This window comes from Cardiocondyla obscurior, linkage group LG12, assembly GCF_019399895.1.
Source record: "Cardiocondyla obscurior isolate alpha-2009 linkage group LG12, Cobs3.1, whole genome shotgun sequence".
Lineage (NCBI taxonomy): Eukaryota > Metazoa > Arthropoda > Insecta > Hymenoptera > Formicidae > Cardiocondyla > Cardiocondyla obscurior.
In genome coordinates this window covers 5,117,207-5,129,360 of record NC_091875.1, presented here as the reverse complement: position 1 = coordinate 5,129,360, position 12,154 = coordinate 5,117,207, and the positions used below count along the sequence as shown (strand labels likewise).

General features: G+C 42.0%; 1 protein-coding gene across 12 annotated transcripts in view; it reads right to left on the bottom strand.

Annotated features, from left to right (window-relative positions):
- LOC139107072 (uncharacterized) overlaps window positions 1-12,154 on the bottom strand; it is a 100,005-nt gene that overhangs the window by 48,881 nt on the left and 38,970 nt on the right. For all 12 annotated transcript variants that reach the window (XR_011546464.1, XM_070664341.1, XM_070664330.1 and 9 more), the window contains 3 exons: window positions 4,510-4,558; window positions 1,239-1,497; window positions 330-540 (listed from right to left, as the gene is read on the bottom strand). Coding sequence is in view for 11 of the 12 variants with exons in the window: in XM_070664341.1 (XP_070520442.1) it covers window positions 330-540; window positions 1,239-1,497; window positions 4,510-4,558 (519 nt within the window). In the remaining variant the exon portion in view is untranslated. The remainder of the gene's footprint in view (window positions 1-329; window positions 541-1,238; window positions 1,498-4,509; window positions 4,559-12,154) is intronic.

Below are 12,154 nucleotides of genomic sequence, written 5' to 3'. Positions count from 1 at the left end.
CGAGGTCAACTATAAAGAATAAGGAAAATTGAACGAAATTTCCATGCGGACAAAATACAGGTGCGCACGATGCGTAAAACGGAGCCGTACGAATACGAAATGGAATACGGAAGAAAATAACGAGTGAGGGAGAGTACAAAACCGAGGGATTATTTTCACAAAGAGAGATACGCTATATGGAGAATCGAGACGCTCGCGTGAAACGTAGTAGAAAGCGAGAGTGATTATTATAATAATAAATAAAAAAATGAAATAAAATAAAAAAAGACACTCAATTTATATCGATTATTTTTGCAGGGGCAAGTTAAAAATGCATGCGGAGAACTTACGGGCTAGGATCTTGCAAAAGCGTCGCCAGAGTCAGAGCGTTCACCCACTGGTTCATACTCTCCCGACTATCTGCCGCGAAGTGGTAAGTCCTCATGTTCGCATGTTCGGCCTTGAAGGCAAACTTCTTGTTGACTTTGTCCTCGGGTTTGCAGACGGTAACTCTATACGAAGGTAGTAATATCGAACCTAGAAGTTTCTCCTCCTCCGGGCCTGAAAATTAGTAAATTGTTACGTTGTAGTTAAAGCTGCAAAAATCACCCTGGTCTTATTTCTAAATCAAATTACAAAGTTTAATTTTACATCACTCGTGAAACACACGCGTTCGCACTGCGCATTGTCGCGATATTAACTTTTGTGATTTAATTTTTTAATCGTAAAAAAAAGAAACCATAAAGCTCTTTCTTTAGTATTTCACTGATTACTGTTTAACTCTCATGACTCTAACAAACATATCAGTGAACGAATTGAATTATCGTTGCGTTTCGGATAAGCCAAAATTTCAGTCTGAATTAATTTTGGACGAAATGATCAGCACAACTGCGTTTGTCCCCGTTTGTCCAATTCACACGAAACAATCGATGCGAAAGAGAAAGAAAGAGAACTTATTTATACCAATAATTAACTTAATAATTTTCGTCAGATCGGTGATTAATAGGAGCTTCTGGGATAATTATTAATGATTATTTCAGCCCATAATGTCGATTGATAATTACGCGCCGAATAAACGTTACATCTGCCGTGTTACTAAACTGAATGCCGAATGAGTAATAACGTTTCGACTAATAAAGCCCATTATAATCATTGCATATCATTATTAATACAACAACGCCGTTATACCCGAGAGCATTTGCTGGTAGCGAGATAAAAAGCACTCAAGTGCGCGAAATAAATATAAATGGCGGACTTACCCTTGTAATAAAAGAGGCAGTACTCGGAGAGGACGAACCATCGTTTCTTCCACAACATGAGACCCTCCGAGCCCTGTTTATGCAACCATCCCTGCAGTGCAACGGGGGCGGAAAGGGGCCTTTTCGCGGCGGGCGAGCGCAGACCCCCTTGAGGGCCGCTCCGTCTGCGCACCCCCGATACGGAAGCCGCCACCCCCGAGCCATCGTGTTTGCTACGTACTTGAACAGGTACGGCGGGTGGCGTGTTCGACTGGACAATCTGTAAAACGCATCCTTTCCTATCAAAACGGCCCATTTACAACGGTCATAAGACGCTAAGCGACGTTACACTAACGTTGATTAAATTCAACTTACCAAATATTCTATGCCTTAAAGAGCTTAAAGTTAAAGTAAAAAAAAAAGGAATAAAAAATTGGGTTAAACAATTTTGAAACGTCATCCGTACAATATGTAAAAATTATTAGATATTTCGTCGCGACTTTTTTTTAATACGTTGAGAAATGCGCGAAACGTGACGTTGTTTATTAGATATAAGATATTGAAGATGTCATATCGCGCGGCACGTTGAAATAAGGTATTATTGAATAATTTCGAAGCAATTTTCTAAACGCAAAGGACATACACCGTGAACGCGAGCTCGCGGGATGAAGATAGAAAAGTGGAGGCAATAAATCACCGATGAAATTTGGAATCTTTCTCGCTCGGCGCGATCAGCATTCGGCTGAGATCTCGGCATCTTTTATTCCCGGCGTCTTCTCGAATACGACTGATCGAAATCCGTTTTCCCGATTGCCGAAGCGCTACGTTATCATACAAAATTACTGTTGGCCGACAAAAATTTTGTCACGCCACTACGAAACGTCTGTCGGATAATGAAAAGCAACGAAAAAAGGAAGAAAGTATCGCTGGGTGTTCGGCGCGATCGTCATTCGAACGTTAAATTCGTCCTCTCGTGACGTTTATCGGGGAAGGAATAAAGTAAGAAAAATACTTGTGGTACACGATAAATAAAATAATCGCTAAATAATTGCTCGGTAAACGCGTATTGGACAGATGCATTTTCAATGACGTACACGTGCCTTTCCAAAGTCCAGTCGGATTTAATCCTCGAAATAGACCGGTGTATTATGCAGCTCGCTATCGATTTCCCTCCGCCTTCCCATCAGATTTAAAAATACATGCGCAAAAGAGCGGTAGCGTATCGGTCTCGGCACAAAAGATTGGAGAGGGTCGTGGGAAACACTCGAAACTCCATTCCTGACGTGGAAATGAATAATTTACCGCTCGCTATATCTCGTCCGGTTCCACCTGCTTTTCCGTTTTTCCCTTGAAATTTTACGAGACATCTCCCCGAGTGCACCCGACGACGAAAAATAGTTTACATATTTGCGACGCTCGCATGTTCCCTTCACAGGGAATATTGCGCGGAGCGGCGAAATATCGCTGTATCGAACGGTGGAACGTTAGCATTAATATTGTTCGGGAAGTGGCGCCATAAGGAAGCACCTTACGATGTAGAACGAACGTGCCATTTCCTAATACTCTTCTTCTCATTCTGAACGCAATTAAAAGTTCCACAACTGTAAATCGCAAATTTATTCGCGAATTTAAGTTTACAAGCGTCGAGAAAATCCATCGGAAAAGCGTGCGGCGTTAGGAAAACCTTGACAACGTTATACGCGATGATGTGCTCTCGTACCGGCGTTTTCACGCTCTCAAACGCGACGCCTGCCAGATTTCACATCTCGGAAAGGTTTTCATCAACAAGAAATCCGTAGATTCGTTTTATCTAAGGACACGAGAGAACGGGAAGAGATTCTGGAAAGCGCCCTGTTTCTCCTCGATTGGTACGCTTGTAGTTTTCTGACGCTCTTAGAAACACCGATAACACGGATTGTATTTTTCAAGAATACAAAGTGGCGCGGACGTTTCTTTGAGGAACTCGCAAACGACAAACGTATGTGTATAACACGCTCGCGTGTATCGAGTGTATCGTGCGTAGCGAGAGATTCGAAATCGCAAATGAAAGGGGGCGTATAGAATTAGCCCCCGTACATTCAAACTCCCTAATTCTGTTTTATTATTATTATTAATTTTTTAGCTTTTTTTTGAAGAATTTAGAAGTACTTTTATAATTATAGAAAAAGTTCTGATATAAATGAAGCGATTGGACCGAAAAAGAAAAAGAGAAAAATTAAATAAAGTTAGTCTCTCGTTTTTAAAATCTTTTTCTTTTTTTTTTTTATTTTTATTTAAAAAAATGTCAGAACTCTTTCTATAATTATGAAAGTACTTTTAAACTCTTCAAAAGGAAGCTGAAACTCTAAACAGAACTATGGAATTCCAATGCACGTACAAAGGCTAACTTTACACGCCCGATGGAAGGACTGCACCGTTGAAAGCATTTGTTTCTGCCGGAAGACACGTCAAATAACGCATGCATTGTCGATACGGGAGGAGAGTTTTCTCGTGATTGATCTTTTCTCGAGGAGGGATGCGATCCTCGTCAAACGTCACGCATCGGGAATCGCCGCGAGAGAGAACATTAGCGCGCGTACAGTCGTCCGTCTCATTCGTGAAATTTCTCCTATACGAGCTTTTCGCCGTGCCACGAAAAAGCCGGACACGGAAGAGGAGTCGCCCGGGTAATCCGTTAAATTACGAGAGAGAGCTGCTCGCGCGCAGTTCCTCGACGACGGAAGCGGGCGCGAGCGAGCTCGGCCAAAAAAGACGAAACTCCCAGGGTTCGGCGATCCCGAGGAAAACTTGGTTTCCGCGGGACGGGAAAAGCGGTCGAACTCTCGCGGCAAACTTTCGCTCTTCCCATCCCGCCGCTTTCGTTCCTCGTTCCACGGCGAGCGTCGAATTAAATCACGGGCGCCGATTCGTATCGCTCGCCATTATCGCCAACTAGGTGATCGGCGAGTCGCGCGACGCTAATTCGAGCGATGCTTCTAATTGGCAGAGTAGTACCGGATGGTCGCTAAACCTTTGCCACATAAAGACCAGCGGGTGGCATACAACTCATTAAACATTGCGGTATCGAACAGTAAGTAATAATCGATCGCGGCAACGACCGTTATTTACAGCGACCCGTCAGTTCTCTATCACGCGTAATTTTACCGTCTTCGTGAAAATAAATTCGATCTACGGCGTTTTCGCGGGGGAAAAAAAAAAAAAAAAAAAACCTAACGTACTTAAATGTAATTTTGGAAGCACATGATATAAATTATCGTACGTTTATTATTGATAAATGTAAGAAATAAATTACCTTTTTGTTGTCCATTCCGGGCGTAGAGCTGGTCACCGGCTGGTCGAGCCTGCAACAAAAATAAAATCGTTTCTGAAACATTTGCGATGGGTAATATAATTTAATATTTATTTTAATTTAATTACTACTTAGAATAAACCGATCCGCTTTTACGTTGTCAGCCAAATATGACACTTTTCCGTATATTTTTTTTTTTTAATTTTTTTTAATGTAGTACCATTCTTTGCATATCGCGTCTCTTCAACATATGGAAAAGTTACGTTTTGTTGTGGCAACCGTCGGGATGTGGCAATGGTATTTGCCGCTACAAGAGAGGAAAGGGTCAACACACTATGCAGAATGCCCTTGCGCGCCGTGCAGTCGCAAAGGCATAACGCGCCATCGCTTTTTATTATCCAAGCTGCATGTCGATAAGTGCAACGTGGTTGCGCGACGTGACGCGTGGCCGTTCGTTCGGAAAGTCGCCTCGGTTAACGGAGAGATCGATTTATCGTCCAGAGCGATTTTATTCCTGAGACGGGCGGGCACGTACGCCGCCCAGATACCTACGTACGACGTTCTGGATCAGAGGTCCAGACATTCGTAACGCGGCGGTCACAGTGCCTACGGTCGAGCGTTGCACGTGACGCGAAATGCATCCGCGTGAACGAGCGCGCACGCGTGCACCTCGATCACCGAGCTGGGACGCTCGACAGAGCCCCGTCGAATTTCCATTTCCATTCCCGACGCGTGTCGCTCGATATTATATCCCGGAATCCATTTATCCATTGACTTGATTCGATTTAATCTCCCGAAATTGTGAGAACTGTTATAAATTGTCATCGAGATCACGGCGCGGCTGAGAATAATAAAAGTATCTCGTTTTCGCGTGACGGTAATTGAACCTTCCGTGCCAATTGCCATTGAAATATAATGAGCGAGATATAATTTCATCCAATATCGCGCTAAATGTAATAATTCGATATCACCTCGAGTGCATTCGACGTCGTTTTTTTTTCTTTTTTCTTTTCCGGTCGAAGAAAGTGGAGAAAAGCAGTTTGATATATCACAGATATTTGCAATCCCTTCGCGAATAAGGCACCACGCGAATTAATCCAGTCCGAGTAATCATTCAAATTACGGTCGAAATTATTATGACTGACGTGTCTTTTTCAACTGTAAAATTTCCCTTAAATTCACATCTGGCTTTTCTCCGCGTTCTAATGACGGGATCGGTTAGTCTGGCTAAACGGGGTCGACTGCCGTCATATTCTATCGATTTGTTTTGCCACAAAAAAAATATAAAAAAAAGAAAAAAACTCAAAGCGATAGCAACATGGTATCAACACGAAACCGCAGATGCAATTGAACGATTTGCCACCCATTTTCCATTCGCTGAATGTCGATCGCTGCTGATCTTAACTAGCATTAGAGTTCAATCGTGTTTAGACGGCGATAAGATAATCGACTGTAACGAAACACGCGTCGTCATGCTGCGTCGACGACGGAATGATTAATGCCATTAACGTCGCATTCGTCTGGAATAGCGGGCCCGGAACAGCGTCCAAATGAAATTCCAGACACTCCATTGCGTGACTCGCGTCCTCCGATCCGCTCACAGCTTGCAACTATACGCGCAGATTTTAATGACTGCCCTTAATTGGTGCAAAATTGCTGCTCTAATGGCTGGTCTAGAAAACGAGAGAAGGAGATGCCGTATAACTCCTGAGCTCGTGATGCAATTAAAAATCAACGTACTAAACAACACTTGTGCCTGATAGAGCCGTTTTCATCCCCGGAATCGCTAAACTGCTGTGTTTTCTCAACAACTGCGCTCAAAAGTTTCTTTCTTTTTTTTTTATAAGAGGCAATGCTGTTGACCCTTATTTTTTTTCTGTTATTTTAGCAATCACGATAATTTTCTAAATGACTATCTAGGAGTAAACCGCTGAGGGCATTGGTGTACTTAATTTTGGTCAGCGGTTTACTCCCAAGATTCAATACAAACTAAAAAAAAAAAAAAATATAAAACGGATAAAATTGCCTAAACGCTTGTTCCCGCGATATATATCCTTACCAAAGGCGATGTGACACGCGGCATCCGGCAATACCGAGTTCTGGCATTTACGGGGTCGCTACGGAGAAGCCGGTCGCGTCGGGAATACTCGGCGAACGACCGCTGCGTCGCGCCGGATGTACTCAAAATGCACCGTCGTGTGTTACTTTAACGTTCGCGCACGCGGCGACCGAAATTGGGTCGTCGCGATGCGGTGCGATGCGCCACGATCTAAACCCTTTGATGTAGCGCGACGTATACCCTCGTTTATTCGCGATGGCGCGCGGTGAATGCGTACCTACGCGCCGAACGATCTCCACCGCACCGATCTTTTCCGACCAAGGAATGCTTCTTACTGAAATGAAAACGCCGGCACCGCGATTGTCCCGTCATATGTTACATTGGCAGTTACCGCTGTGCCCCAGAATTTTCAAACCATTCGTGAATACTGAACGGTATTAAAAGAAATGAGAATTTTTCCAATTTCCTGCAGACTTTATTTTATTGCACGTTCAGGCAAGAGTAAACAAATGTAACAGAAATATTCTAATATGTCAACGAAACTTGTATGTCAAAGTTCAGACTGCTTGAATTTCTGATAACTCGCTACAAATTTAATGACAATGAAAGCGCCGCGGGACCGGAAGCAAACGTAGCAAAAAGAATTTGGTACGCTTTGGGACGTTCCGTGGAAAGTAACGTGAGAAAGCTCGTGCTGTTCCTTGCATGCCTGCTACGGTGTTCGTCTCACCGACGTATATTTACCAATGATACGGTATCGCGCGTCATAATGAAAAAATTAGAGCAGTTCCGCTCGAATGTAACGTCGAGCGCGACGAAAGGGACGGAGTTGAGCAAACAATTAAAAAGGCATGCACCTACCGCCCGGCAGTTTGAAAATGAAAGTTTAATGCGATCTGCCGGGTCTGTATATACGCGTCTAAATTAAATTCGCTTAAAATCCACGACAATTAAGTTATTAAAATGTCGTTTATGCGTACTAAATGTCATTTCCCAGTGCGATCCCGACCATAGCTCCGTATCGCCAACGTTTATAATGACGGAGAAAATTCGCTCCTTTGCGCGATAACATCGCGGCGCACGCTCACAATCCTTGAAGTTCACCCTATCACTTGACCCAGAAATTCCCGTCGAAAGCATCGAAATCGATATCCCACAGAAATAGATCTGAAGAAGCGTCGCGAATAATTGGACGTCGATAAATTGCTAATGGACCAGCAGGAAAAATAGCGGTATATAAAAACCGGATTATAGAAACGGATCCTTCTTTTTTTTTCTCTTTTTTTTTTTCATGCATGACCTTGTCGGAATTGCAGCATCCGCGGGAAGGTCGGGATAAAATTAGCATGCGGGGGTTACATATATGAATGCAGAGACCTCGACCGTGCTCATGAAGCAATCGCTTGAATAAACACGAGTAAACCTATACAGAGTCTCGAGTCGCACAAGTCTCGTTTTAGGCGGATATATTATACATATAAGCAACAAAGTGTATATTTTAAGAGGAAAGATCCAGATAGAAAGAATGTCCCATCGAGCAAATTAATTAGAAATTTTTTTTCTCGACTTGGTAGCGATCATCTAAATATTTTACGAACGATTGCACATATCGAATGTGCGCTACTTTAATTTTTATCGTCGACTGTCCGTCTTTAGATGCTGTATATGTACGTGCAGCACAAATAAATATTTTTAACCGTAATCGAGTTTATCGCGGTCGAGTTAAAAAATAGATATTATACGATATATGTATTAAATAAGTAAAATAAAAAAAAATTCGCGAAAAGAAGCAGTTTTGTGACTAAAAGGAAGAATGAACGACGGGGCTAGATGCGTATGAAAAGCCTCTTGACGAGAACTCGCAAATATTTTTGCATCCTGGATGAAAGCTCCTCGCGTAAACCGAGGCGAAGTGCTTGCTCGTCTCGTTGTGCTTCATATTGGAAGAACGTAAGAGGATCTTCTACAGTATGAGCTCCATGAAAACGCGTCGCTTTCCCAAGCTTGCTCTCTTCCGGCAGTCTCGTATGCATCGCGAATCGACTGTTCTCGTCATTTCCTTCCTTGCCCCTCTCTATATTTTTTTATTTTCTATTTTTTTCTTTTTTTTTTTTTAATTCTCAAAAATTGGCGAGCGACATTGCGAGCATACTATCGCCGTGAAATTCGCGCAACCGGGACAAACATGGCGAGCGACCCTTGCAGGTACCCGTAGGTTCCAATACAGGCCGGGTCTAGTCGATAAAGCTGCTTTCGCTCGTCTCTTCTTTTTCTACCAGCTTCGTCTTCTTCTCGGTTTTCATCTCCTTCTTCCCGCAACCCGCGACTTAGTGTCGAAGAAATTTATCGGCAAACTTTACGTTTGCCTCGCGAAGTTTGGCGAGTGCCGAGTGACATCGTGGTATAACTGCCAGAAGACAGTTCACTGCTCGAAAGGCAGCCGATATGAAATTTATGGGAGAACAAAATAAACTACGCCAAAGTTAATTTATAAGCATGCCAAGCTTAATGGTGTAAGACGGGATATTAGTTGCAGAATTTATGTTAACTTCCCCAGCGGATGCATCCTGTTGCTCTTTGTCAAGCTCCTCCGCTGAATATTGATCGCAGGACTAAAAGTTATCTCGCAGCTTACAGGCCGGCTAACCAGCGCTACACGAGGGGGCTTCTTTCGAAAGTGATATACGCGGCGTGAGAATGCATGAATTTCAAATAGACGGCAACAAGATTATCAACTTTCTGTTTTCAAAGCTGTACTTTAAAACAAAGATTTTTTTTTTTTTTCTTTAAATTCTCGACACCATTATTATCGCTTTTGAAGGAGCTTACGTAATGCAGGAAACACGATTAATATTTTGAATAACGGTTTACAAAAATTATGTTGCAAAAAGTTCATTTGATAACGAAGAGTCGCGAGAGTTTCAATTGCTTATGCCACCGCTGTCGACGGACGTATATCTCCTAAAGGCATGTCAAGATTAAAGCGCAATCGCGATTGTATCTTTACGGTCGGAAAATTTGCAACTTATCTACCGACGCGAATTGTACACTCGGCGAGTTAATTATTACGACACGCTCTTCGAGTCTGCCTGTACGTAGCGACGAGTGTATACCAGGTTTACACAGTTTAGATCGATACGCCGTCTTGTCGGCCGTGGTATACCATACGCATCAATACATCATTTCCTCTCACAGCATCCCAGGGGTATAATTGAAACAGAATAGATCCCCCTTTCGAAGTAACGGCGAATCGTCCCTTTCTCGTTTCTCCCTGTCCAATTTTCGTCCACAGCCGGCCCTTATCTCTGCAGCATTCTGCTGCATCAAATATGCAGCGGAACGATTTTACTTTTGGAAATTTGATAGCCATATCTCACGCGCGCGGAAATATACAGTTTGTTTCGCCAACGGTTATAAATCATAAATTGAACGTTAATTAAGGTAACGCGAGCGTTTAGAGGCGCATAAAACCCAACAATGTCATTGAAGATCGCAAATTGTCTGCATTGAACTCTTCGTATCTGGATTACAATATAACGTCACCCTTGCCCCGTACAACAATTAAACGCACTTGTGATAAATTGCACATTCGAAACTGCCGTTTAATAATATCGTACTTAATTTATTATTCAACGTGATATAATTATCTAAACGTATAAATTATTCGCTTCTTTACGTACCTACTGTCGAATTAATTTTATTTTTCTTTGCCTACCTAATTTTTTAATAGTCGTTTTAGTTTTTTAAATTGTTCGTACACGAACGACAATTTAAATCGTATGGTTATACCAAATATCGTCCGTAATATGTGTGAATGTACCTTTACATACTGTGCATACTATATCGCATCGGCGACGCACGTGTCTCAGCCGTGCGAGTCTTCCTGGTGAGTGCAATCCCTCGCAACATGACCTAGGTGACCGATCGATAACCATGGCGAAAAGTTTGGTCGGGGAAAATAGTGAAACTCCCCTCATCGTTCAGGAAGGAAAAGGGCGCGCTTAAAAGCGGCCGAATTTGCTAAGCGAGACACAAAAGGACTTGGCGTGACGGAAGAACGGAGACAACACCGAGAGATTAATTATATTTGTCAAGCTGCAATTCTCATTTTGCACAACCAGTTAACTTTCTGCAGAACGGATATTCTTGCCGGAAACTCTCGCCGCGACAGACGAACGCGACGGATAAGTTGCAATATACATATATGCTCGTGGAATAATTTTCTTCCATTGATTTTGATTAATTGTAATTAATTTTAATATTTCTTAATTTGAGAAATTAGTAATTTCGTAGAGCAGAACATTTGACCTGTATACGCGTTTCTCTTATCGGCGACAATCGACCCCTTTATCGCGACGTGGGTTACAATGCTTTATTTCGACGCCACGTAGTCTCATCGGGTACTAGGTTTTATTCGCTCGATTCCTCTTTCGGTCGTATTATCAACGTGTGCGTACATTTCGCCCGGCTAGGAGCAAAATAAAAAAGCTCAGACATATATCGAAACGATAGATCGACAGCGGGTGAATTTGCGCATCGGTATAAACTACGACAGTGATTCGCGCGTGCATTCTACAGACATCGTGAAAGAAAGAAAAAGATGCAAGTATCGAGAGAGCTATTTCGGACGTTCTCGCGGCTGAAGGAGAGCATATTATATTTATACGTAAGGAAATACATCCGCTCAACTCGGCCGGTGCGATATTCGATTGGAGATTTCCGCGGATGCGAGAATACATTTTAAAGTTCGTTCTCAACAGGGCACGTCGAAAAATCACCCGATCTTCCCGTGGGATTTAATTTTTATTGAGAAGACCAATAGTCAATTGAGTGATAGTGTCGGCGATAGGAATTGTAATTATAAAAAAAAAAAAAAACAGAGCAGTGTTATATAGCGTCGAGTGATTTAAAATGCTGCAACACGTTAGGATAATCTAGAATACTGTCAAGTGCTACGAAAAAAAGGAAGGAAAGACGGAAAGAAAAAAATAACCTACTCTAACCACCTACTCCTACCCTAATTATTAATGTAATTAACTAATATTCGAATTTAATGACGCGCGCTCTGTAATCTCTCATAAATTTAAGAAACAAATTACTTATAGAATTTCACCTATTTTTATTCCGCGCATATTTCTATAAATTTTAAAATGGCGACTATTAAATATTTTTTTTTTATACATAAAAAAAAACTGATCTTTAAAATTGAAATGTAAATTTGTCAATAATACAACTAAAATATTCAGGTGCAATAATAATATTCGCCTCGTTTCATCGTCTGAGTGTAGGGTAAAGAAGTGATGCTATTTGTATTTCATGCATATTTTCATGAATCAGTAATAACGTTCTTTTGATGTGCATTTCGCACATATTCCCTCCCCTTTTACAATTGAACATCTCTCTTTCATACAATGATAACGGACAGGAACGTAGAAATAATAAAATAATAACGTGGACAGGTCTAAAATGCAGACCGAAAATTGTCTAAAGAGGCTGCTTTGAAAAGAGGGAGAAAGAGAGAGAGAGAGAGAAAGACTGAAAATTGTCTGGCGGAAAAAAAATAATGGAAGATGAAGGCAGAACTTGCTC